Source organism: Ascaphus truei, chromosome 17 (assembly GCF_040206685.1).
Source record: "Ascaphus truei isolate aAscTru1 chromosome 17, aAscTru1.hap1, whole genome shotgun sequence".
Lineage (NCBI taxonomy): Eukaryota > Metazoa > Chordata > Amphibia > Anura > Ascaphidae > Ascaphus > Ascaphus truei.
In genome coordinates this window covers 44024122-44052051 of record NC_134499.1, presented here as the reverse complement: position 1 = coordinate 44052051, position 27930 = coordinate 44024122, and the positions used below count along the sequence as shown (strand labels likewise).

The window sequence follows — 27930 nt, the reverse complement described above, 5'->3', positions numbered from 1 at the left end:
AATAAATAGACGATTGTAATGTTGGTGTTGAAGAGGAAAGTATTCATATCCCTGCTCCAGCAAGCATGGCCTGTAGGGGCTTCATGTAGGGCCGCGTTTCCCAACCAGGGGGATCAGCAGCATAAGGAGGCCCAGGCAGTGTTTCCCAACCAGGGGGATCAGCTGCATAAGGAGGCCCAGGCAGTGTTTCCCAACCAGCGGGATCAGCTGCATAAGGAGGCCCAGGCAGCGTTTCCCAACCAGTGGGATCAGCTGCATAAGGAGGCCCAGGCAGTGTTTCCCAACCAGGGGGATCAGCTGCATAAGGAGGCCCAGGCAACGTTTCCCAACCAGGGGGATCAGCGGCATAAGGAGGCCCAGGCCGCGTTTCCCAACCAGGGGGATCAGCTGCATAAGGAGGCCCAGGCAGTGTTTCCCAACCAGGGGGATCAGCTGCATAAGGAGGCCCAGGCAGTGTTTCCCAACCAGGGGGATCAGCGGCATAAGGAGGCCCAGGCCGCGTTTCCCAACCAGGGGGATCAGCTGCATAAGGAGGCCCAGGCAGCGTTTCCCAACCAGGGGGATCAGCAGCATAAGGAGGCCCAGGCAGTGTTTCCCAACCAGGGGGATCAGCTGCATAAGGAGGCCCAGGCAACGTTTCCCAACCAGGGGGATCAGCAGCATAAGGAGGCCCAGGCAGTGTTTCCCAACCAGGGGGATCAGCAGCATAAGGAGGCCCAGGCAGTGTTTCCCAACCAGGGGGATCAGCAGCATAAGGAGGCCCAGGCAGTGTTTCCCAACCAGCGGGATCAGCTGCATAAGGAGGCCCAGGCAGTGTTTCCCAACCAGGGGGATCAGCTGCATAAGGAGGCCCAGGCCGCGTTTCCCAACCAGGGGGATCAGCAGCATAAGGAGGCCAAGGCAGTGTTTCCCAACCAGGGGGATCAGCAGCATAAGGAGGCCCAGGCAGCGTTTCCCAACCAGGGGGATCAGCAGCATAAGGAGGCCCAGGCAGTGTTTCCCAACCAGGGGGATCAGCTGCATAAGGAGGCCCAGGCAGCGTTTCCCAACCAGGGGGATCAGCTGCATAAGGAGGCCCAGGCCGCGTTTCCCAACCAGGGGGATCAGCAGCATAAGGAGGCCCAGGCAACGTTTCCCAACCAGGGGGATCAGCTGCATAAGGAGGCCCAGGCAGCGTTTCCCAACCAGGGGGATCAGCTGCATAAGGAGGCCCAGGCAGTGTTTCCCAACCAGGGGGATCAGCAGCATAAGGAGGCCCAGGCAGTGTTTCCCAACCAGGGGGATCAGCTGCATAAGGAGGCCCAGGCAGTGTTTCCCAACCAGGGGGATCAGCTGCATAAGGAGGCCCAGGCCGCGTTTCCCAACCAGGGGGATCAGCTGCATAAGGAGGCCCAGGCAGCGTTTCCCAACCAGGGGGATCAGCTGCATAAGGAGGCCCAGGCCGTGTTTCCCAACCAGGGGGATCAGCTGCATAAGGAGGCCCAGGCAGCGTTTCCCAACCAGGGGGATCAGCTGCATAAGGAGGCCCAGGCAGTGTTTCCCAACCAGGGGGATCAGCAGCATAAGGAGGCCCAGGCAGTGTTTCCCAACCAGGGGGATCAGCTGCATAAGGAGGCCCAGGCTGTGTTTCCCAACCAGGGGGATCAGCAGCATAAGGAGGCCCAGGCAGTGTTTCCCAACCAGCGGGATCAGCTGCATAAGGAGGCCCAGGCAGTGTATCCCAACCAGGGGGATCAGCTGCATAAGGAGGCCCAGGCAGTGTTTCCCAACCAGGGGGATCAGCTGCATAAGGAGGCCCAGGCCGCGTTTCCCAACCAGGGGGATCAGCAGCATAAGGAGGCCCAGGCAGTGTTTCCCAACCAGGGGGATCAGCTGCATAAGGAGGCCCAGGCAGCGTTTCCCAACCAGGGGGATCAGCAGCATAAGGAGGCCCAGGCCGCGTTTCCCAACCAGGGGGATCAGCTGCATAAGGAGGCCCAGGCAGCGTTTCCCAACCAGGGGGATCAGCTGCATAAGGAGGCCCAGGCAGTGTTTCCCAACCAGGGGGATCAGCAGCATAAGGAGGCCCAGGCAGTGTTTCCCAACCAGGGGGATCAGCTGCATAAGGAGGCCCAGGCAGTGTTTCCCAACCAGGGGGATCAGCTGCATAAGGAGGCCCAGGCCATGTTTCCCAACCAGGGGGATCAGCAGCATAAGGAGGCCCAGGCAGTGTTTCCCAACCAGGGGGATCAGCTGCATAAGGAGGCCCAGGCAGCGTTTCCCAACCAGGGGGATCAGCTGCATTAGGAGGCCCAGGCAGCGTTTCCCAACCAGGGGGATCAGCTGCATAAGGAGGCCCAGGCAGCGTTTCCCAACCAGGGGGATCAGCTGCATAAGGAGGCCCAGGCAGTGTTTCCCAACCAGGAGGATCAGCAGCATAAGGAGGCCCAGGCAGTGTTTCCCAACCAGGGGGATCAGCAGCATAAGGAGGCCCAGGCCGCGTTTCCCAACCAGGGGGATCAGCTGCATAAGGAGGCCCAGGCAGTGTTTCCCAACCAGGAGGATCAGCAGCATAAGGAGGCCCAGGCAGTGTTTCCCAACCAGGGGGATCAGCTGCATAAGGAGGCCCAGGTAGTGTTTCCCAACCAGGAGGATCAGCAGCATAAGGAGGCCCAGGCAGTGTTTCCCAACCAGGGGGATCAGCTGCATAAGGAGGCCCAGGCAGTGTTTCCCAACCAGGGCGATCAGCAGCATAAGGAGGCCCAGGCAGTGTTTCCCAACCAGGGGGATCAGCTGCATAAGGAGGCCCAGGCAGTGTTTCCCAACCAGGGGGATCAGCTGCATAAGGAGGCCCAGGCAGTGTATCCCAACCAGGAGGATCAGCAGCATAAGGAGGCCCAGGCAGCGTTTCCCAACCAGGGGGATCAGCTGCATAAGGAGGCCCAGGCAGTGTTTCCCAACCAGGGGGATCAGCTGCATAAGGAGGCCCAGGCCGCGTTTCCCAACCAGGGGGATCAGCTGCATAAGGAGGCCCAGGCAGCGTTTCCCAACCAGGGGGATCAGCTGCATAAGGAGGCCCAGGCCGTGTTTCCCAACCAGGGGGATCAGCTGCATAAGGAGGCCCAGGCAGCGTTTCCCAACCAGGGGGATCAGCTGCATAAGGAGGCCCAGGCAGTGTTTCCCAACCAGGGGGATCAGCAGCATAAGGAGGCCCAGGCAGTGTTTCCCAACCAGGGGGATCAGCTGCATAAGGAGGCCCAGGCAGTGTTTCCCAACCAGGGGGATCAGCAGCATAAGGAGGCCCAGGCAGTGTTTCCCAACCAGCGGGATCAGCTGCATAAGGAGGCCCAGGCAGTGTTTCCCAACCAGGGGGATCAGCGGCATAAGGAGGCCCAGGCAGTGTTTCCCAACCAGGGGGATCAGCTGCATAAGGAGGCCCAGGCAGTGTTTCCCAACCAGGGGGATCAGCTGCATAAGGAGGCCCAGGCCGCGTTTCCCAACCAGGGGGATCAGCAGCATAAGGAGGCCCAGGCAGTGTTTCCCAACCAGGGGGATCAGCTGCATAAGGAGGCCCAGGCAGCGTTTCCCAACCAGGGGGATCAGCAGCATAAGGAGGCCCAGGCAGCGTTTCCCAACCAGGGGGATCAGCTGCATAAGGAGGCCCAGGCAGTGTTTCCCAACCAGGGGGATCAGCAGCATAAGGAGGCCCATGCAGTGTTTCCCAACCAGGGGGATCAGCTGCATAAGGAGGCCCAGGCAGTGTTTCCCAACCAGGGGGATCAGCTGCATAAGGAGGCCCAGGCCGCGTTTCCCAACCAGGGGGATCAGCAGCATAAGGAGGCCCAGGCAGTGTTTCCCAACCAGGGGGATCAGCAGCATAAGGAGGCCCAGGCAGTGTTTCCCAACCAGGGGGATCAGCTGCATAAGGAGGCCCAGGCAGTGTTTCCCAACCAGGGGGATCAGCAGCATAAGGAGGCCCAGGCCGTGTTTCCCAACCAGGGGGATCAGCAGCATAAGGAGGCCCAGGCAGTGTTTCCCAACCAGGGGGATCAGCTGCATAAGGAGGCCCAGGCAGCGTTTCCCAACCAGGGGGATCAGCTGCATTAGGAGGCCCAGGCAGCGTTTCCCAACCAGGGGGATCAGCTGCATAAGGAGGCCCAGGCAGCGTTTCCCAACCAGGGGGATCAGCTGCATAAGGAGGCCCAGGCAGTGTTTCCCAACCAGGAGGATCAGCAGCATAAGGAGGCCCAGGCAGTGTTTCCCAACCAGGGGGATCAGCAGCATAAGGAGGCCCAGGCCGCGTTTCCCAACCAGGGGGATCAGCTGCATAAGGAGGCCCAGGCAGTGTTTCCCAACCAGGAGGATCAGCAGCATAAGGAGGCCCAGGCAGTGTTTCCCAACCAGGGGGATCAGCTGCATATGGAGGCCCAGGTAGTGTTTCCCAACCAGGAGGATCAGCAGCATAAGGAGGCCCAGGCAGTGTTTCCCAACCAGGGGGATCAGCTGCATAAGGAGGCCCAGGCAGTGTTTCCCAACCAGGGCGATCAGCAGCATAAGGAGGCCCAGGCAGTGTTTCCCAACCAGGGGGATCAGCTGCATAAGGAGGCCCAGGCAGCGTTTCCCAACCAGGGGGATCAGCTGCATAAGGAGGCCCAGGCAGTGTTTCCCAACCAGGGGGATCAGCTGCATAAGGAGGCCCAGGCAGTGTTTCCCAACCAGGGGGATCAGCTGCATAAGGAGGCCCAGGCAGTGTATCCCAACCAGGGGGATCAGCAGCATAAGGAGGCCCAGGCAGCGTTTCCCAACCAGGGGGATCAGCTGCATAAGGAGGCCCAGGCAGTGTATCCCAACCAGGGGGATCAGCAGCATAAGGAGGCCCAGGACTCTTAAAAGGCAATCCTTTCTAGGACCAAAGTAAAGTAATTGCAATGACCTGTTTAAGTGACCGCATCTGGGTAAATTATACATTTTTAACCGACATCTGAAGCCAAATAGTATTTTTAATTAGTTGCTTAATGTTAAATCTGTGTGATTTCCTCTGGCTGCTCCTTGTGTGATGACACTGATCAGCACGTGCTTGCATAGCCACTGGCATATCTCCTAGCCGGGTACCCCAGGTCTGCTCCTTTATCAGCACAGGCACGTCTCCCAAATTTATTTGGATGGACGTGTGTGTCTGTGTGCACACGTACAGAGACGGTACTAAATTGAGTCTCTCCCCTTCTCGATTAGGTTCTTCTATTGTATGTCACTGAGGAAAGAAGGCCGTAAGAGTTCAGTCATCTGGGCACATTTACTTTTAGTATTTAGCAATGCTAATCGGTTCACGGGGAGCCTCAATTCTTTAAGGAGAGATTCACGGAAACACAATAGTGAGTTAACGCTCATTTACTTGAGACTATCAGACTTTTTTTTAACTCCCCCCCCATGTTGTTAGCAAAGTACTATTGGGGAATATACATAAAATAAATATTGCTTTTGTTAGCGAATCCTACCTGACATAAAAGCATATAGCATATTCTTCAAGTATTTTTAACAGTTTTGGCAAAAGGGTATATTTACATAAATCTTCAAATAGAAAATGACAGAACACAATTACAATGAGCGATGAGGCCTGGATGAAAGCCAGTCTAACAATAAAATGCTGTTACTTTTTGAAGTGCTTGTTATTATATTTCAAGGTGTGTCAATGCACATTGGCCAAATCCCAATTCTTACTGCGACGGCTCCTTGATTTTTAGCTGAAACGCGTATTGTTTCCTTGGCTTTTTCCCTGAAAGAATCCTTTTTTTTTTTTTTTTTTTTTTTTTTTTTTTTTTTTAGAATTAATTTTAACATAAGAAAATTGGAGCAATACGAATATGTTGAATAATTGCCAATCTTCTCTTTGTTATTAAAGAATTTATAAACTGTTACTTGGTGATAGAATTAGACCACATGAAAACCAATTGGGTATCTGTAGTGTCTCTAAACGTTGTAACAATCTTCTCTCTTTATTTTATTTTCAGAAAGTGAATCCTGCAGAGGTGCGGTTGCTTATTTTAGAAAACATTCTTCTTAGTCCAGCATCTGACATTTATCTGCTCGTGGGATCCTCTATACAATACAAAGTCCAGAAGATAAAACAAGGAAAGATCACCGGTGTGTGTGTGTGTGTGTGTGTGTGTGTGTGTTTGTGTTTGTGTTTATTTCCAGTGATTTTTATGCCACAAATTAGTTTGACCCCTTAAGTACCAGAAGGTGCTGCCACCTCTGTCCATGGTTTCTGACCCTCGTGGTCACTGTTTTGTTCGGTCACTTCCTGCTTTCGGTGGGAGATTACCAGCCCTTCTGTTGAGTTAGATAATCGTGAACGAGGAAACCCCCAAGGTGCACACGACACGTCAGAAGGGCCCTCGAAAAAAATGTCCGTTAATTTTGGACATTGGGAAACAGAGATTTGTGCAATCTTAAGTCTGCGGCCCCGCTGCTGCTTAGCGCGCTCATGCTTGAGAGCGGTGACGTCACCAACTCTCCAAGCATGAGCGCAGGCTGTCCGGCATTTTTTTTGAAAATGGGGTGTGTGGCCGTGCAGTAACTGGCGCTGATTGGTTGCTGAAGGGTCATGTGACCCTTCAGCACGCCTGGAAATCAATTTAATCTGTTTCGCCAAGCGCCTAGCGCCCGCGTGCGTGCCTCGCGTGAGCGTGGCCGTTCATATTTACATTCAGTAAAGTAAACGCGCCAAGCACGCTCAGCGGCAGCGTGGACGCAGCCTAACACTGCTTTTATTTATTTTTGGTCTTCCAGTAGTGACGGCAGTTTCCAATATGTTTATTTGGTAAATTACTAAGACTAAGGGGAAAGTTTCTTTTGGCCTTTCAGCACTCGACATTGTATGACACATTTCGAAGATGTTGTGAGGACATATACAGGGATCCTAAAGTGTGTCCCTCTTTAAAACAGACATGCAAGCTCAGGATTCGTTACAAGCCTCTGTTTTAAAGAGTGTGACTTGTGTGACTGGATTACTGTTTAATTTCAAGTGATGTTTGTATCAATTGTGGAGTTAGAGCCAGAAGGGATGAAACGAGGTATAGTATATTGAAGTACAGCTTATTGTTGGCACTTATAACTGCATAGTTGCTATAATGAGCAGGATTGATAATATCACTCAATGCACATCTTGCACATGCAGCGCCCGCCACAGCGACAGTAGCGGGGACCTGGCTATAGGTGTTCCAGGATGCGCGTCCTTACCGGTCTTGTGGTTTTTCCTACGTATTGTAGTCTATGTGGACATTCGACTAAATATATAACTTATTCCGACCTGTAATTTATAAATCTATCAATTTTGTATGTTTCTTTTTTCACTATATTAAGGGGAGGGGGGAGAGAAGGGGAAGGCTCTTACTACACTCTATGCTAGATAGGTGGTGCCAGGGGTATAGATATATAAAGCAACAAAAACTTGCCGAAGGAAGTAGAAAGACCCCTTTAGAACCAGCACTCGCCAAATTGAGGATAATGAGAAAATTAAAACATAACCTTTAATGGTTGTATGGCTAAAATGAGGTGGGACAAAACGCATCACATATGACACACCATACAATGAACAAATAGTCACATAAATAGTGACAAATTAAAAAACTATTAGATTTGTCCTCACAGATCTGGTCTCTAGTAATAGGTATATGTGTAGTACCCTGAACCAGAACTAGGGAATACAAAAGTAGGATTGAGCAAGACCATCTAGACCTTGATAATCTCAATGACCTTGCATTTAGCTATACAACCATTAAAGTATCAAGTGATTGCCTGGTCACATAATCTTCCCCACAGAACTTTGCATCTTGGCTCCTCTTCTGCTGCACTGACAGCCATTTAGTGAACCCCTGAGCCGAATCTTCGCCGATCGATCGGCAACTTAGCTAATCACTTAAGTGTGTAGATTGCATTGATGCACATATTGAATGGAATTTTTTTTTTAAATGGCAGTTTGAACTTGTGGTAGATATTTTCTGAACTCTAGCTCTGAACTCCTTTGAATAACTATATATAGACTGGCCGCTGTTTGTGGTGACAATGTTATTAGGCCGACGTTTCTGAATCTCCTGATAACAGGTACATTGACTTTGAATGCTTGGTCTGGATGTCCCACTAAAACAAACCAAACACCGGATTCAAATTGACCAAAATCTGACTACTGGAATTATGCAGAACACAAAAAATACGGCGTGTTTGAAGTTCTTCAAGAGGCATCTAAGGATATTGAACCGCTTTTTACAGACGCAAACATTTTTGTTTTAACATGAAAAGATAACTTGGTGGTATTCTTGCTTAAAATATGTCCTCCCTCGGTGAAGTTTTAAAGGGCTGACATACAGTATAACTAAGCCCAAATCATTGCAACTTTGCAAGTGCTTCAATATTCTTAGCTCATTTAGGCAGGCCCTCCTTAACTAGCTCCTAATGAACATGATGTATTGTATATTTCTAGTCATTCGTTTTTGAAGTTCATCGTTTTTGTTGGCCTTAATGTAACATTTGATTAGATTTATCTCACAGTGATAAAACATGGTGGGCTTTGCCGAAAGTTCCCAAAGCCCGATGTGGGGTAACTGCATTTACTGCCAGATTGGTCGTGCTGCATTGCATCAAGCCTCGATCTCTCCCGGGCAAAGAGGAGTGCTTGAATCAGTACATGCACTCTACGTGGTGGCAATATTTGTTGCCAAGCGACAAATTTCATTGTGAGATGAATGCTTTTGTGCCCCTATAGACCTGTACTATTTTAGCAAGCCAGTTCATTGCAATTTACCTTGATTTCCCAGGTGGCCTCCTGCCTTGTTTTCTATTTGAAAGCACGTCGTCGCTGAATGTTTCCTGGTTGTCTCATGGTCGGTCACCGGTTTTATTTCTTTATTTCAGATTTGCTGATGCCATCTGACCACTATAAATTACAACTTCAGAACCACGTGCCCATCACCGGAGGAACCAAAGTGAAACCTGTCACCAGTCTGGATCAAAGAACATCAACGGTCACTGCAATGCAGGCGGGTCAAAGCGATATAGTGCTCCTCCACAAAAATATCCTTTGTATTCATTCTGCACTATATACGTGTTTGATAGTGGACGTTTGACCGAAAGGATTTACTTTATTTCTTTATGAAGCACAGTTGGTAAGAATTACAAATTGGTACTATTGAATAACAGAAATACAATCATCACATGATGGCTTTTGTATAATTATTTATCTGATATCGCCACTTTTGTAATGGGATATGTGCCATTTATATTTGTTATCTAGATTTAGTGTAATGAGCAAAATAAGAAATTAATGATCTTTACTTAATGAAGTAATTTAAGCAAATGAATGTCATCTACTTAATGATCTTAAAATGCACTATACGAAAGTAAATTTCATTATCTACCAAGTTATTTTAGGGAGGACTGAAGCTTGACTCCACCCCTTTCTTGTCCAAAATAAACCCAATCACATCCAAAAGAAGGGCAGTAGAGAAACTCTTATGAATGGATTGCATTTAATAAAGGAATATAAACGAGATAAATGACACATCTGTAGAAATATGCTTAAGGTAAGCGATAAGATCCCATAGGCCCAGATGCTCCCAGGCTGGGAAGCGGTGCTGAGCAGGACTGGGGATAATGTTAAAATTCTTCTGTAGCAGATGCTGTCTGCTTGGAGCGGCCCCGGTTCTGCAAAGCCTTATACCAGGTGACAGGCGCCCCCTGAGTGCAGGGGAGTGATAGTGTGGAGACACGGAGGGACCTCTGTTACACCCGCAGGAGGAATCTTTGTAAATAGAAGCTAAAAAAGTCTATTCTACGCTTGTATTGACATTTAGGCCAGGTCCCCAGTGGCCGCTGCAGTGCATGCTGCGGTGCATGCTGCGGCGTACGCACCACAGCTCTGTATGGGGCAGTGGGCGTGTGTGGACCTGCAATGACGCGTACGCTGGCAGGGAAGACAAGAATTTTGTCTTTCCGTGCCACAACGCAATCACGTGTATGGCGAGCAGCCAATGGAAGGGCAGATATGCTCCGTCGTGGCCCCGCGCATAGTTCCCCTACAGATCGCCAATCGCGGCTGTTATCTGTGCATGTGTCGCCAGACGCTTGTGCGGTAACTAATACTGGGGCCTTAGGTCACTTCTTCAAGGAATAATATTGGACGGATCATAGATTTTGAAACCGTTGAAACTGACCAAACGGAATGTTTTTGACCCAATTGGGGAGATTGAGCCTTGCGTCCAGAAAGCCATTGCATTCCACAGACTTCCTGTATTTGTCTATTTCAATAGTATCATTTTCTATATACATCAAGAAATCTAGAAACTCTATTTCTTTAGTACTCGATTTCGACATAAACTTCAGACACACTTGATTATCGTTGAAGAGAAATCAAAAAAGACTTTTGGTGTCGCCATCCCAAATGAAAACGATATCATAGATATATCGTTTCCATATGACTAAGTTGGAGCTAAATTGGTTATGATTCCAAATGCAGTTATCTTCCCAGAAGCCCATAAAAAGATTCGCCTAGCTAGTGGCAAATTTAGTCCCCATAGCTGTCCAACAACCCAATAGGATTATTGTTTTACTTAAGTGTCCCCTTTCCAGCATGTCTTTATGTGATTTTCCTTGAGTTTTATGGTCACTGTGGTTGGTGGGTTGAGTGCAGTTCTTTTTTCTTTATTTTTATATGACCAGGGAGGAGACACAGCACTACAGCTGGAAGGGGAAACAGGGTATTTAATCCATACCCATAGCTGTCCAACGTTTCAGAATCATCTCGGGTCCCTTCATCAGGGTTTCCTTCCCTGATCTTTGTAATTTTGGTGAAGTATATTTTTATATACTATGTATGACGCATGCACTTGCCAATTGTGAGCTAATTGGATTGTATATATTGTGTGCAGTCTCCCCTTTTTTGTGTGTATATATTTTATATTATATTTTTTTACCTTTTACATTCCTTAAGTTCGAATATACATATTCGTATGCAAGGAGTTTCACGGCTGCCAAATGGCACAATCTATGTTGTGGAGCCCGGATATTTAGGTTAGTATTTTCTACAGTGTTAATATTGGTTTATTTTGCATATTGATAAATATACAACATGAAATGATGTAACATTTCAATAACAGGCCATATAAGACAAGCAGTTACCTGGCAATTAATGCCAGTGGAACAGAGAGAGCATTATATGTCTATATACGTGTTTCTTCCTTCTAAATAAACATTACAAGCATTTATCACAACAACCTCAACCTCTGTAAGTCTGTGCATGAGCACAACAGCCACTTTAAAAGTGATTTGAACCTTACAAGTTTGATAGAAGATCTCACTGATGTTATGCAATTAAATGCAAAGATAATTGTAGAAAAACATACATCAACAAAAATGAACACCTTTCAACAGCAATATGACAAATATAACAGAATATTCAACTCCTGCTGCTCTCGTTGGGGCCTGGTTAGAGATTCTCATACTGTACCTGAGAAAATAATCCTGCAGTGATAAAGGGGATTATACTATATCCGCTGCTGGACAGGACGATGATGGGGCTGTGGTCGGCCGAAGGATAAAGAATAAGCCCCAATGCCTGCATTGCAAAGTAATTCTTAGAAAATACAGGTTGGCAGTAGTTTGTAAAAGGCAACAGTATTTCTCAAAATTTGACACAACCAACTCTTTTTTTAAACTAAACAATTTGGTTGGATTGAAGAATGAAAAGTAAAAGTAACTTGAAAAAATACACCTTATTTATTTTAAGACATGATTGATTGTTTTCCTTCCTTCTGCTCTTCTAATTCTCTCCCCTCTTAATCACTTACCTCTCTGTTCTATCATTTGTTGCAACCTTGAGTTTCCTTCCCATTCTCTGTTTTCCTGAGGCCTCCTTTATAATAATATAAGTTTTGTGAGTGTATACTTTTGATACTTTCAGGGTTTACAGTTCACCCTGGTGACAGATGGGTTCTTGAAACTGGCAGATATTATGAAATAACAATTGATGTGTATGATAAATCAAGTAACAAGGTCTATCTATCTGATGTAAGTATCTACAAATATTGTATTTTAAACAGTATAGTTTTGCAGATAAAGCATCCAGTCTCATGTTGTGTCCTTAACCTAACTGGGTTACTGTGTTGGCATTATAAAGATAGTACTATTTTCTATTCTTTCTTGCGCGTAATAGTGCGTATCAGGACACTATAGTACATCTACTGACTGACTTCAATGGGAAGTGCAATAGTGCCCCGATCAGCACTATCACAGTGTATGAATAGCCATCTAATTGCTAGGGGCCATTTTTACTTTATTCTAAAATCCTGCTCAGGATGAATTGGGCTGTAAAATGTTTTCTTGGCACTGGAAGGTGTCTTCTGAAGTAGCACTGCTAAGTAAATATGGCCCTACTTTGTTGGCATTAAATAATAATCTTTGCAATCGTGTTGTTACCACTGCCCAGTATTTAACTGTACTTTACAATTCTACTTTCAGAATATAAGGATTGAAGCCAAGATGTCTAAAGAATACTTTGAGGTATTGGGATCCTCATTGAATGGGTCCTATCATCACGTAAAGGCTGTGAGAAGTGGCCAAACCGTTATTGATGCTGCTTTAACATGTATGGTGGACCAGGTATGTGGATCCTTCATGAATCTTTCTATTACGTAAAGTGACCCAGAACCAAAAATGACACGGACAATTGTTGCCATCTTGAGCATAAAAGGCCATTTATCATCATTGTATATATTTATACAGTATATGTATTAAGAGTTGTTCCCAACTGCAGTCTTCAAGTACCCCCAGCAGTCCTCAAGTACCCCCAACAGGTCAGGTTTTAAGGCTATCCCTGCTTTAGCACAGGTGGCTCAATCAAAATGACTTGATCCACTGATTACCTGTGCTAAAGCAGGGATATCCTTAAAACTAACCTGTTAGGGGTACTTGAGGACTGGAGTTGGAAACTAATATATATGAAAAGGCGGTTTATTTAGATTTTTTTTAAATTGAGTCAGATTTCAGTATGTTCCAACTAAAAAGTATTAATCATACTTTTTTTTGTTTAACTAAAAACCTGTTTTCTAACTTCATAAAAATTCATGCATTTTGAAAAATAAATCTAAACTATTCTAAAGAACACTTAATTTTCAAGTTTCCATACCTGATCATATTTCCTACGATCGTTACCTTACCTAATTTTTTTAATAAGGAGTATAAAAGCCCTCTAAATGCATGATAACATACTGCCTTTTTGTCGCTGATTAAAGTAATTATAATGGCTTAGGAGTTCCAAATGTAACCATGGCACTCGTGTTCCACTGGTGCACTCTGGGACGCATAAATTGCATGGATTGGTATTTAGGACATGTTTCACTAGGACACCGCTCCATGCGCTGGATAGGCATTGCAGTTTAGTCGAGTGTCTGATCAAAGAGAAGATAAAATAATTATAAAGTTAAATGAAAATTGGAGTCATGCATTGTATGTCACGCACAAAGAAACAAGGGGAGAAACGGTGACTAAAACAGAGAAAAGCAATTCATATCGGACTCAGGTAGTTGTACGATTCTAAAATTAATAAAAATAATGAACAATAGAGAAACATAGAAGTTGAAGTATTTACTAAAAGAGGATATAGAAAATAAATTACATTTCTAAGGACTTATTTTGGAGTGGATGAGCTATTGATGCGCAAGTCTTATTTATGTTATTTATATACTGTAAGTACAACTATAGCATAACGTATTGGTCATCTAAATTTAGCCTATGTTGGACTTGATGGACGCATGTCTTTCAACCTCATCTACTATTGCAACTATGTAACTATATGTTATAACATACACGTAAAAATCAAATTTCTGAAAAATCGAATTCTCACATCATGGCAACAGAAATGATTTCCCACTTCACATGACTGGAGTACTAGATACTGTTATGATGTTTTTTTTGTAGGATGGAGGTGTTCATGTACTAGCAAATCCAGTGAGAAACCAGCAAGAAGTGGAAATTTATACACCCATAAAACTCTCACCGGCAATTTTGACGTTTCCGTGGCAGCCAAAACCCGGAGCTTACCAATATACAATAAAGGTATTTTAGGAATATGCACACATTATTACAGTACCTGTCTGGAAAGCATATGGCTTTGGTGTATATGATTGGGGACTTGTTATTGTGTATGATGACGAGATAGATTTAATATTTATTGCGCCAAATCTGTTGTCACAAGTCCATATGTTGTGTATAATCATCTAAAAAGTTTAAATTTCTCTATATTCCTTCAAATATCTATCTTGGGTCTAGATATGCAATTATTTACCATATGGAAGTAGTAAATTGAATGTGAAATACAGACCCCCATTAATTAGACAGCTGATATGTGTAGTTTTACCATCAATACTTTTCTCCAGCGATGGACAAAGCTTTTGCATGCGTTTTGTAGAATTGGCGAGTTTGTCTTTAGGAAAATCACTAAAAATTGCAGACTTTGCCAAAACTCCAATATCTTAATCAGGGAAACAATGATCCTAAAAATGAATAGTGGGTTACTTCAAACGTACAGGCATACCCCGCATTAATGTACGCAATGGGACCGGAGCATGTATGTAAAGTGAAAATGTACTTAAAGTGAAGCACTACCTTTTCCCCACTTATCGATGCATGTACTGTACTGCAATCGTTATATACGTGCATAACTGATGTAAATAACGCATTTGTAACAGGCTCTATAGTCTCCCCGCTTGCGCACAGCTTCGGTACAGGTAGGGAGCCGGTATTTCTGTTCGGGACGTGCTGAAAGGCGCATGCGTGAGCTGCCGTTTGCCTATTCTGCGATATGTACTTACTCGCAAGTGTACTTAAAGTGAGTGTCCTTAAACCGGGGTATGCCTGTACTTTGATTCTTTGAATTTAATAATAATTATATAGCTGTTTTTTCTTGAGCGGTTTTGAGTTTCTTTACTCTGAGCCTTTACTACTTTCTACTGTAAAGCAATTTCACAAATCCATCACTCCAAGGCTGTGAATATTCTTGAGTCCTTGATAACACTGAATTCAGCAATATGCTGCAATTTTCAGAAGTCTCTTCGGGTAATACCCAGCATACATCTCTACATACTTCTTTAAGTTGTCTGAAGCTTCTCAATTACCTTCAAATTTAGGCGCCAAGTTTCACCTCCATCCATACATAAATAAAAAATATATATAATGTTGGATCAACATTTCGGTCCCAATTTGTACCTCTTGACAAAGGTCCAAATTAGGACCGAAATGTTGATCTCACAATAAATTTCTCATGAACCTTTGAAAAGTCCTTTTTAGAGTGCTGGTTCTCGCTCTCTTTTGGGAAGTGGATTACAAGACACCCTTTTAATTTACTTACCTTACTGTGCTTTGTCCTTGCTGCACTCTTATGGTTTGTGTTATGTTTTTCTATATACTGTACACTCCTGCTTGTATAAACTTCGACGTTCGGGTTGAACTTCAGGCTGAATTTTTCGGATCTGAGCAAAATTTGAGAAACTCATCCTTGTAAGATTTTTTTTTTTTTCATTTTAAAGGTGTATTTCTGACCAGGTTTTATTTTTTGTATTCGGTGGGAATCGGGACCTGCTTCTCGAAATACGTATGTAGGTGATGCTTGTAGCAGCCCCGGCGGGGCGCGCAATATGGTGGTTTAAAGGTCCCGCTTCATGCAGGCCAATAGAAAGGAGCGACATCCTCATCCCCAGAGCCCTGTGGCTCAGATAAAAAGATAAATAAGGCTACAGCCGTGTGTGTGTGTGTGTGTGTGTGTGTGTGTGTGTGTGTGTGTGTGTGTCTCTGTGTGTCTCTGTGTGTGTGTGTGTGTGTGTGTGTGTGTGTGTGTGTGTGTGTGTGTGTGTGTGTGTGTGTGTGCGTGTGTCTGTGTGTGTCTCTGTGTGTCTCTGTGTGTCTGTGTGTGTCTGTGTGTCTGTGTGTGTCTGTGTGTGTCTCTGTGTGTCTCTGTGTGTCTCTGTGTGTCTCTGTGTGTCTCTGTGTGTCTGTGTGTGTATAGTTTAAGAAACCAGAATGATTTAGATAGGCGCTAAATAAAAGTGCAGTGATATAGTGATAGATTCACACAGGAAAAAATATATATATAAGTAACTGAAACGATTTCTCAACCTTCCTGTGGGGGATATGTACAGATCCCCCTCAAATGGAGTAGATACAGGTGGTTGGAAGGGAGCCAAAGTCGCAGGAACATCCAAAAAATAAAAGGAAATATAATAGTGCAATATGTTGTGATAAAACGAATTCTGAGTTATCTTGGCTCTATAGAGTGTCTACTTACAATAAGTAGGTATATATAAAGCGTTTTGCAAATTAGGATGGTGTGTAGCAGGCTGTAAAGACAGGATCCTCGCGAGTTTGAGGTGAAGGAGATCTCACTCAGGTACACATGCCACAGGAAAAAAATACAGAAAAGACCATAGTACAGATCGGACAAGAACAGTTTGTATTAAAAGCAGGATAAAAGTTTGTACTTACAATAAGTACATAAACACTGTACACGTAGCGTTTACTTTAGAGGTGAAACCGGCGTCTGTGTGGATAGTCTCTAGCTGCTGCAAGACTTGCTCCTGAGGAAGCTGTGGTGTAACACAGCGAAACGCGTTGAGCCTATTCCTGCAGCCTGCACAGCTGCCCAGAAGGAGAAGGTGCCTAGTCTGCGGTTCCCCTGCTGTCTGCTAACCTCTGTGTTCCGGATCGGAAGCCGTCACCCTTGCGCCGGAAGTGACGTCAGACGCCAGTCATCGCGATCCGACGAGGAGGACTGGGAGTTGCAGCAGCTAGAGACTATCCACACAGACGCCGGTTTCACCTCTAAAGTAAACGCTACGTGTACAGTGTTTATGTACTTATTGTAAGTACAAACTTTTATCCTGCTTTTAATACAAACTGTTCTTGTCCGATCTGTACTATGGTCTTTTCTGTATTTTTTTCCTGTGGCATGTGTACCTGAGTGAGATCTCCTTCACCTCAAACTCGCGAGGATCCTGTCTTTACAGCCTGCTACACACCATCCTAATTTGCAAAACGCTTTATATATACCTACTTATTGTAAGTAGACACTCTATAGAGCCAAGATAACTCAGAATTCGTTTTATCACAACATATTGCACTATTATATTTCCTTTTATTTTTTGGATGTTCCTGCGACTTTGGCTCCCTTCCAACCACCTGTATCTACTGTGTATAGTTTAAGAAATATTTAATTAAAAACACGGTAAAACCATTTAGTGAAACATTCATTTACTTATTATTGAAGTAAATGTTATGCCTGAACAAAGCTGTTTTCGTGTTTAATTTTCTAGGTAAATGGTGGCAGTGGGAATTTCACCTGGTCATCTTCAAACAATGCTGTAGCAACAGTGACTGTTAAAGGGCTTATGACCACTGGAGATGACATTGGTGTCAGTGTCATACGGGCGTGTGATGTCCAGAATTTCCTTCACTTTGGGGAAATGAAGGTAAGCTAATTTGTAGTGAAAAACCTCTGATTCTGTGAGCGCTTTGTACCATTTCTCTTAAGTTTAGCGACATCTGAAAATAATTCATATGATATCTGCAATATTTACCTGGCTTGTAAAAGAAAAGACATATAAATATTTATTTTTATAGAGCCACAGAGTCGTTAAAGCTGATTAAGCACAAGTAATTGTCTCATTAAAAAAACAAAGGCCCTTCAGAAACGATGTGTATACTAACAGCCCATGTGTCTAAGTTAACTTGATAGTTGATACCTTTTCTTGTACTGTTGGTTAATCGGTATCCGTCTGCTGGACGCATTATCTGACGTCGGAACCGCTTATCCGACGCTCACCGCCGTGGATTAACTTGGACCCACAATTCGACTGTCCGATATCCGACAGCGGTTTGCCGGACACATTCCGGCGGATAAGCGAGGTCCAACTGTACTGTTTGGCTAGACCAATACATTGTTACTGCTGGTTTGCATGTTGGTGCATTATGCATTTCAGTGGGTTTGCCAATGTGCTGAAGAGATGAAGTTAGTTGCGGGGAGGCTGCAAGTAATTTTCCAATTTTGAATTTGCCAGGAAATTTCCAGCCGTAGAAAAATTAAATCCTGTCTTTTCTGTCGGGTACCCCGGAGCTAAACATAACCTGGTTTAGTTTCGGAAGACCCGCCCAGATCCAATCGTGTACTAAAAAAAAAACCCTGTTTGTGCAGGATTACTGCTTTATGTCGGTATCAGAAATGCCTAAAAAGCATTGAGAATGGTTGAGCTAAAATAAAGATCTTGTTCTATTAGTAGTCGCTTAATTGAAAGCGTAATTATGTTGGTGTGATTTTATAATGTTTCAGCTTCAGGTTAAGAGAGATCCTGGCTTATCGAAAGCAATATTTCCTATCCATATTTTTCATATTAATAATTTGAGTGCTGATTGTCCCAGAGGGCAACAGATCTTTTGCCACTGACATTGCTTCCGTATCGATCACAAAGAACGGATGTCTGCAATGGAAGCCGTGTCATTGCTTCAGTATCGATCACAAAGAACGGATGTCTGCAATGGAAGCCGTGTCATTGCTTCCGTATCAATCACAACGAACGGATGTCTGCAATGGAAGCCGTGTCATTGCTTGCGTATCGATCACATGGGCTGGATGTCAGTAATGGAAGCCGTGTCATTGCTTTTGTATCGATCACATGGAAGGGGTGTCCAAATATGAAGCCGTGTCATTGCTTGCGTATCAATCACATGGAACGAATGTCTGCAATGGAAGCCGTGTCATTGGTTGCGTATCGATCACATGGAACGGATGTCCATATATGAAGCCGTGTCATTGGTTGCATATCGATCACATGGAACGGATGTCCATATATGAAGCCGTGTCATTGGTTGTGTATCGATCACTTGGAACGGATGTCCATATATGAAGCCGTGTCATTGGTTGTGTATCGATCACATGGAACGGATGTCCATATATGAAGCCGTGTCATTGGTTGCGTATCGATCACATGGGCCGGATGTCCATATATGAAGCCGTGTCATTGGTTGCGTATCGATCACAACGAACGGATGTCCATATATGAAGCCGTGTCATTGGTTGTGTATCGATCACATGGAACGGATGTCCATATATGAAGCCGTGTCATTGGTTGTGTATCGATCACTTGGAACGGATGTCCATATATGAAGCCGTGTCATTGGTTGCGTATCGATCACATGGAACGGATGTCCATATATGAAGCCGTGTCATAGGTTGCGTATCGATCACAACGAACGGATGTCTGCAATGGAAGCCGTGTCATTGGTTGCGTATCGATCACATGGAACGGATGTCCATATATGAAGCCGTGTCATTGGTTGCGTATCGATCACATGGAACGGATGTCCATATATGAAGCCGTGTCATTGGTTGCGTATCGATCACATGGGCCGGATGTCTGTAATGGAAGAGCTGTTTACTAGATTTGCAGTTCCTGCACTCTAACCAGCAATATATTTGTGGGAATTGTACTAGGGCATTATAGAAGTAACCCGTTTGCTGATTTTTTTTAAATGAATTTGATCCCCCTTATTTTGCCAGTACGGAATAGGGGGGTCCCTGGAGCTATACTGTGTAAAGTTTTAGCTCTGTGGACCCTGTCTTTTGTTCCAGGTGAAGTTACTGGTCTCTCTGTCCGTCTCTCTGTCCGTCTCTGAGTAATCAAATTGCTGTATAAATCTTGCGGATATCACAAGCTAATAGCAAGCCGCAGCTTCCTATTGGACAGCTTTTAAACCCCTGAGAGAAGCCAGGAGCTAATGCTGGTAACCTCACTACAGTAGTGGGTCTCTCTGGGTTCCCATCTTGTGGGAAAATCCTGAGTGGCCAAAATGCAGAGATTGTGGCTTTTAGTGGAACAAATCTAAGTCTAACAATATCATTTAAGGACCGTGACATTTATATTATATCAGTTGTGCAATTTCAGCTTTTCGCCATGTTTTTCAGGTCTTTGTCATAGAACCCAATGGCATGGAATTCATCCCCTGTCCAGTGGAAGCGCGTGTTGGTAACAAACTGGAGCTCCCACTGAGAATATTTGGTCTTCTAAACGGAGATAACAATGAAGTTGTCACACTGAGTGACTGCTCACATTTTGATTTGGCTGTTAAAATGGAAACTCCTGGCATATTTACAATATTGCAAGGTGGGTTTAATAACACTCGTGTATCTCTGTATGAATGTGAAGCCAACAGGAGTAAGAAGTTGGTATGTTTCTAAAAAGCCGTATTTTAAGGATGCTCTCTCTCTTGGCAACTTATATATGGGAGTTTTGGTAAAATGGAAGCACTCCAACACAGCACTTTGCATATATAATCATTTTAATATGTTTGCTTATCTGGGAAACATAATCAATATATAATATATATGTAAGGTGTTACTTCAGTTGAAAGCTACTTATGGGATTATATTTGCATTTAAAGCAATGTGTTGCTTTCTCCTCTTGCTGTAAAGGAGTTAACTAAATTATAATAACGGGAATGAAGCTACACAGCACAAAATCTCGGGTTCAGCCCAATATTGCTACGTGCAATTTAATTTGATACCCATATTTAACACAGCAATCCCTTTCTGTATCACATGTTCCTTCTGGTAGGAAAACTGGTTCTCATCACTTCTGTTTTTTTCCTGTGGCCTCTGTTTGTCATTTTATTTACAGTAATAAATGTTATTTCAGTAGTATTGAATAATGTCTGGGATATATGCTTATACGAAGCATTGTTTAACTGTTTATACTGTATATACAGGGAGGCTCCCGCCTGGCTCTGATTATTGTAGTGGCGTTACAGTACAAGCCGAATCTCAAGGATACACAACACTATTTGTGAGCTACACTCATGGGCATATCCATCTTAATGCTACAATCATTGTTGCTGCATACCTGCCTCTAAGGGTAAGTGCACAAGTCAAAACAATGTACACTGTATACACAACTGTTTGACGTACAGGAAACCATTAAGCTATTGTACCTATAATACAAAGCTTCTTGCTATAATTAAAGGTCTGTGGTCATTAAACTGTGTTGCTGAATGATTGATATTGGTCCTTGTTGATCTTTGATCAAATTGCTTCAATTCCATAATATTTCTCCAGATCTATAATTAAGCAAGTTTTTTTGTTTTGTTTTTTTTAACATGTATTCTGACTGCAATGTAAAGTAGATGAAGTTGAAAAAAGACATTTCCATTGCATGTAACCTGTATTAAATGTATTCTATTCAGTGAGATACAGTACATATCCTATATAGGAAGGCAAACAAAAAACCTGTGAAATATCAGCCTATTAGATCTTATAGGGGATGGGAGAGCTAGGACGACTGTCCCGTGGCTGCGGGGCCTGGCCGCTCGGTGCTGTAAGTTGGATAGGCCAGAGGCCCCATCCCCCCTGCTGGCAGCACATTCACCGCGCTGCTGTGGCATGTCCCCATGCTGCCGGCACATCTCGCCGCCCCCCCCCCCCCTGTTGGTACATCTCCCCCCGCTGCCGGCACATGTCGTCATCGCCCGCCCCGCTGGTACATCTCCCCCCGCTAGCTGGCACATCTCCCCCCTCCCCACCCCTCGCTGCCACATCTCCCCTGCACATCTGACATCACACGCACACACAGAGAGAGACACACACACACACACACACACACAGCCCTGATCCAGGCAAGGACACGCCCCTCCCTTAGTAGCCACGCCCCCTGCTCATGCTCTAACAGATTTGCTGGACAGCCGAGGAAAACTTAGAATGTCCATAATTTGGGAGGTGAATCACATTGGAAGCTCAAAATAGTTGCGTTGACCTACAAATCTGCAGCAGAATGTACAGTGAAAGTTTCGTTGTCCATACAAATCAGCGCTAGGACTAGCACAAGGGTGAAATGAATAAAAGTGAATGAATAATATGTATATTACAGTGAATTTATTATCAGGTATTGATCAAGGAGAAATAGGCTAATAGGATGCAGCTCTAATAAGGATATGCCTATCCTAGATAATTTGGAAAAAGAAAAAAGCGCAATCCTGTATAGCTGTAAAAAATCAGGATAATTTATTTAAGGCAAGAAAAGCTTGATTGCTGGACAAACAGATAAAAACAAACCCAATGTATGCAATGAATGACAGTGAATAAAAACAACAAAGGATGAATGAATGGAGGAAAAAATATATATCCAAAAAATGTCCAATAGATCTTTTGTGAAGGAGTGGTAATTGCTGTAGGTGATATATCACTTAAATGCGTAGCAATACATGTAGCAACAAAAGGGGAGTATAGGATAACCTTGAGGTAGATCAGTGTGGGTAAACAAAGTTGCAGTATCAGGCCAATAGTAGTATCCTGTTAAATGGATTCCGGATGTAACAGATAAAGGCAGATGGGGGTAAGGGAATGGTCTCACCAGGTAGTGTATCCGCGATGAACCCCAAGGGGTCTCCGCGTCCCTCAATCAGCTACGCCAGCGATGCCACGCGAGAGATGAACACGTGATGCTGATCCGGGTAACACTGGAGACGCTGTCCTACCTCCTGTAAAACCCCCTCACGATAGCCAAAATTCCTCAGTCTGGGAGGTTAAACACCAAGTAGTGTGATCTCTGGTGTAGCTACTAGATGCCAGACTCAGCCACACACACATATACAGCAGCCTTCCTCTTTGTTTCTCCGGTATGAACTTGAATACTGCTCTCCACTCCTCACTCTCTGCTCAGCCCTCCTCCCACAATCAGCTGTTTGGACACAGCGACGTAACCTACGCGTTTCGTCAGCTGTTGCGCCGACTTCTTCAAGGGTTGCGACTTCAAGGGTAGATTCCCTACTGTTTCCACCTGACGCGGCAGCGTCTCCACTGATTTACATATCCTACAAGTTGATTTCTTTTACACCCTATGGACGAATTGGACATGTAAATAGGAAATGTGTTTATTTGTTTATTGTAGACATTTGCATGTTATGCGTTAAATTTAATCACTTCCATTTTCATTTGTATTCACATATGTCATATTTATTTTCATTTTGTCACTTGTTACATTAACACTGTATTATATTAGTTCCACACTTTACAATACACATGTATTCACTTCAGGTGAGAACTGTTATGCCGATTTATTTCTTTTCTTTAAATATATAATATATATATATCACTGTATTTAAATTATTCTATTTTTCTATTTCAAATTGTAGACAATTGATCCCTCCTCTGTTGCTTTGGTTACTTTGGGCTCTTCTAAAGACATGTTGTTTGAAGGAGGCCCTAAACCGTGGGTGCTTGAACCTCTAAAGTTCTTCAGGAATTTATCATTGGAAGATAAAGAAAGCGCCAGCCTATCTCTGCCAGATTCGCCTCTATCCCGTAATCATATCCAACATTGGGTTAGAACTGGCTGCAGAGATCTTGGTGAACAAGTAAGTCTGACATAAATTATTGCTGCTTGTGGGGCAGTTCCACTTCACTCACAATTATGTATAAAGCACATTCAGCAGGATTTAACATGCAAAATATACCTGGGCCAGTGTTAGGCAAATTCTCTGCATGCACTTCTTCTATTAATCGCTCATCAAATCTGCAGTCTTAAAATGTATATTTTGTTCCTTTTATATTTTTTGTAGGTTATTTATTTAACAGTTGGAAACCACCCAACAGAAACCAACCCGTTTCCAGCCGTGGAGCCCGCGGCCGTGAGGCTGATCTGTTCTCCTCCGTCACGCTTTACGTTGACCCCGGTATACGAACATTCTCACTTGGATCTTATATGTCCTCTAATGCAACAAAACAAGCCAGTGGTATGTTTATATTCTAAATAAACAGTATGTTTGAACATGAAACAAAATGATGTGGGGTGAATTCGGAACTTGTTCTACGCCATGATGTTTAAAGTGGCCTTTATTCTGTATTTAAGCTTTAATCCGTATTCTTATCAGCATTATTTACTAAGCAGCAATAAGACACGATCCAGCACTAGAAAGTGTGTTATGGCAGAAGACTGCTTAGTATATATGGTCTTTCATTTTTCAAAGCGTTCTACTTACTTACTAAAAATATTAGCAAATGTGTACTTGGAACCATTTAAAGCAACAATCCAGGCAAAATCATAACTATTTTTTACGTAATTGGAACCAAGGGGCCCCATGGCGAACCCGTGCTATTATCAGATAAATGTAAAGCTCTGATCTTCATAGATGGGAAATATTTAGTGAGATTTACAGACAGATTTTGAATCACTTAATTTAAAGTTTAGTCAATCAAGTTTAAAGCACCAATGAGAAGAATGGAAATTTTTTATTTCGATTTTATTATAAAGCTTAACTGCTCTCATTTTTATCATCTTAAAATGCTGCTGTAATATATTATAAACAATGTAAAATATGTTTGCTCACTCTTAAAGGGTTAGTGTTCATACAAAATGCATACTTAAACATATCTGTAGCTGGTTTATTAGCTGAATATTAAAATGTGTGCATTCTATGGATTTACATTTTTTATGTGTGTATCGAAAACCATTAACGAGGGGGAAATAGTGCAATGAAGAACTTTGTTGAAGATGTAAGAACACATTTTGTTTTCTGCCAACAATGTAGAATGCACATTTAAGTATTTAAAGAATGTAAATGTATTTGAAAAAAAATAAAGAAAGATGTAATTAATTTTTTATTATTTTTTTTATTTCAGGTTCCTGTTTCTAATTATCGTAATCAGTTATTGGGGTTGACTGCGTATGACCAACAAGGCCGAAAATTTGATAATTTCAGCTCTCTCAATATTAATTGGGATTCATCCAAAGTGGGCGTAGCTTATTTTGATTCCACAAAGCCAATGGAACTTATCCAAAAGGAAGATGGGAGTGGTCAGAAGAAACTGCATGGTATCTGTTTATTCTACTTTTTCTCAAAAGTAAAGAAGTTGGTTTGTTTAGCACGCGTTTGAATACGATCGAGCTTAAAGCATCTGCTCACTGCGGGTCAGGGCTCAATCTGGCAGCCAATAAAAAGACGTAACATCAGTAGAGGTCGGGGACTGGCAATTCATGTTGACTGAATAATGTAACAATTGTGGCTCTATACAGAGAACCTAAAAAAGCACAGTGTACAGACTTTCGGACACATTTACTATAACCATTAATGTTAATAACAAAGTGTTATAGTGCCTATAATGCACAGCTAATTATGATCAATAACATGCCATTTAAATCAAAATCCGTAGCGAGTACTGTGGATAATATCAGCGCCAGATTATACAGTTTATAAAGTATCAAATGTGATGACGTTTTAGGAAACTGTCTTATCAGATATACATGGTAAAAGGAAGATTTTCTCCCAAAGTTAACTCTGAGCTTATGGCTGTGTGTGGGGCTGTGTGTGGGGCTGTGTGGTGGGCTGTGTGGTGGGCTGTGTGGTGGGCTGTGTGGTGGGCTGTGTGGTGGGCTGTGTGGTGGGCTGTGTGGTGGGCTGTGTGGTGGGCTGTGTGTGGGGCTGTGTGTGGGGCTGTGTGTGGGGCTGTGTGTGGGGCTGTGTGGTGGGGCTGTGTGTGGGGCTGTGTGGATTTCTTATACACAGGGTCCTTCTTGGACCCTTATTCAGTATTCTGTGAAGCGGCTTCGTCGTGCTAGGGAGCGTCGTGCTAGGGAGCGTCGTGCTAGGGGGCGTCGTGCTAGGGGGCGTCGTGCTAGGGGGCGAGCTTCAACGCATACTGAGGCCAATAAACCTGGTGTATAAAGGTTTATTTAGTGACAGTTCATCTTTTATATTGTTTTCCAGCATGGTTTTAATAGCCACCTTGTAAATTTTGTTGTAAAAAATAAACCCCGTTATAACGCGGTGCGTGGGGTCCAAAGAATCTGAACGCGTTATATGCGGATCGCGTTGAAACAAATTGTTTTGCTAGCATTGCACCCCTCAGAGGTTCCGTGGCAGCCGGACGGGGAGAGCAGGGATAACTCTCCCAGCTGTCACAGACCCGGCGGCGCAGCAGCACCCCCACGCAGGACTGACCCTGCATCAGCTGCCGGCTCTCTCCTCTCCCTGCTTCTGCCTTCAGCTTCCGGCTGACAGGGAGAGAGAGGAAAATCAGAGCCGGCTCCCTTAAAGAGACAGTATGTCTCTGTGTGTGTGTCTGTGCTCCCCCTGAACAAAGAGCGGCAGAGCGATGCGTCGCCATGGTAACCGGCGTCAAATGACGCTGGAGCAGAGGGGGGGGGGGTGCAGGCAGCCAGCTCCCTGCCACATGACAAGCCCAGGTCACCCCAGCAGGGCGCAGGAGAGGCAAGAAAGCGACATGGTAGGAGATCTGCATCATGGTGCAGCATATTACTGTTAGCCACGCTCGCATCGCGTTATAAGAGGATTTGCGTTGAAACGGATCGCGCTATAACGGGGTTGAGCTGTATATGAGCATGCCTGGTTTGCAGTCTATTACGCTGTTGTGTGCCAACTTATAGATATTGTCTGAGTTTTATCAAAACAACATAACTCTCCTTCAGTTTTGGCAACATTGCTTAGCATTGTTTAACAAAGTATATGTTCACAAAAAATACCCAGACACATACTTTAATTCGAAGAGAATAACCTGAGCCTTACTTGCTCATTTTCACTACCTCAAACCATACATGGTTACATAGTAGATGAGGTTTAAAAAAGACATGCGTCCATCAAGTTCAACCTATGCTAAATTTAGACGACAGATACTTTATTCTATATCTATACTTACTTATTGATCCAGAGGAAGGCAAACAAAAAACCCCAGTGACATATCATCCAATGATCTCTCATAAGGGAAAAATACATTCCTTCCCGACTCCAAATATTGGCAATCCGATTACTCCCTGGATCAACATTCTTCCCATGTATACTTATTAGGTATATCCCTGTATACCTTTCCTTTCTAAAAAGATGTCCAACCTTTTTTTGAACAAATCTATTGTATCTGCCATCACAGTCTCCATGGGTAATGAATCCCACACTGTAACTGCCCTTACTGTAAAGAACCCTTTCCTTTGTTGCTGGTGAAATCTCCTTTCCTCCAACCTTAAGGGATGACCCTGTGTCCTTAGTACTGCCCGTGGGATGAATAGTTCTTTTGAAAGCTCCCCCAATATATTTGTATATAGTTATCATATCCCCTCTAAGATGCCTCTTTTCTAATGTAAACAAATCTAATTTAGCTAGTCTCTCCTCATAAATTAAATGCAGTGTATTGTGTATTTAATTTAAGTCTGTAACTATAACACTTTGTGATGTAAATTATCATTTCATTTCCAACTCATTTGTTCACATTTTCCATCCCTTAAATCAGGGGGGCGCAAACTTTTTTCCCTGCGCCCCCCTGCCGGCTGTCCCCTCACTCCCGCGCCCCCCCCCCAACCCCAACTTACCCTCGCACCGGCGTAATGACGTCACGTTGCCATAGCAACGTGACGTCACATGACCTCGCAGCGTCATTTTGACGCCGCGTTGCCATGGCGACGCCGGGAGGAAGCCGCCGGAGCCACGGGTAAGTATGGTTTACAGAGGCCCTGCAGCTCCCCCGGCACTTAATTTAAGTGCCTTCGGGAAGCGCGCGGGGCCTCTGTAAACCCCGCGCCCCCCGTCGGCAGTCTCGCGCCCCCCCTGGGGGTCGCGCCCCATAGATTGCGCACCGCTGCCTTAAATGATAGAAATGTTTTTCTTTTTTGAGTTTACTGGGACTGGTGCGGCCTGACCCTTTGGAGCCCTCCGACCCCTTACGGTTAGGAGATAGTGAACTGCAAAGTATAAGTCCTTCCAAAAGTGTAAAACCAGAGCCAACCCTATTACCCGGGTTAATTAGGGACACACCTATATCAATGGCATTTCCAGTTACCATTTCCGAAACATGCCAGGACATAAATATTTCCTAAAGTGAAGAACCCTGCATTCCTGCTCTGTGACCCCCAAACTTTTTGC

The 27930-nt window shown here is 44.2% G+C and overlaps 1 protein-coding gene across 2 annotated transcripts in view; it reads left to right on the top strand.

Annotated features, from left to right (window-relative positions):
• NUP210 (nucleoporin 210) overlaps nt 1-27930 on the top strand; it is a 110703-nt gene that overhangs the window by 20283 nt on the left and 62490 nt on the right. For both annotated transcript variants that reach the window (XM_075574989.1, XM_075574988.1), the window contains exons 6-17: nt 5988-6120; nt 8890-9052; nt 10979-11043; nt 11933-12039; nt 12490-12630; nt 13948-14085; nt 17334-17489; nt 19979-20177; nt 20779-20924; nt 23197-23418; nt 23623-23796; nt 24683-24875. In XM_075574989.1, the coding sequence (XP_075431104.1) occupies nt 5988-6120; nt 8890-9052; nt 10979-11043; nt 11933-12039; nt 12490-12630; nt 13948-14085; nt 17334-17489; nt 19979-20177; nt 20779-20924; nt 23197-23418; nt 23623-23796; nt 24683-24875 (1837 nt within the window). The remainder of the gene's footprint in view (nt 1-5987; nt 6121-8889; nt 9053-10978; nt 11044-11932; nt 12040-12489; nt 12631-13947; nt 14086-17333; nt 17490-19978; nt 20178-20778; nt 20925-23196; nt 23419-23622; nt 23797-24682; nt 24876-27930) is intronic.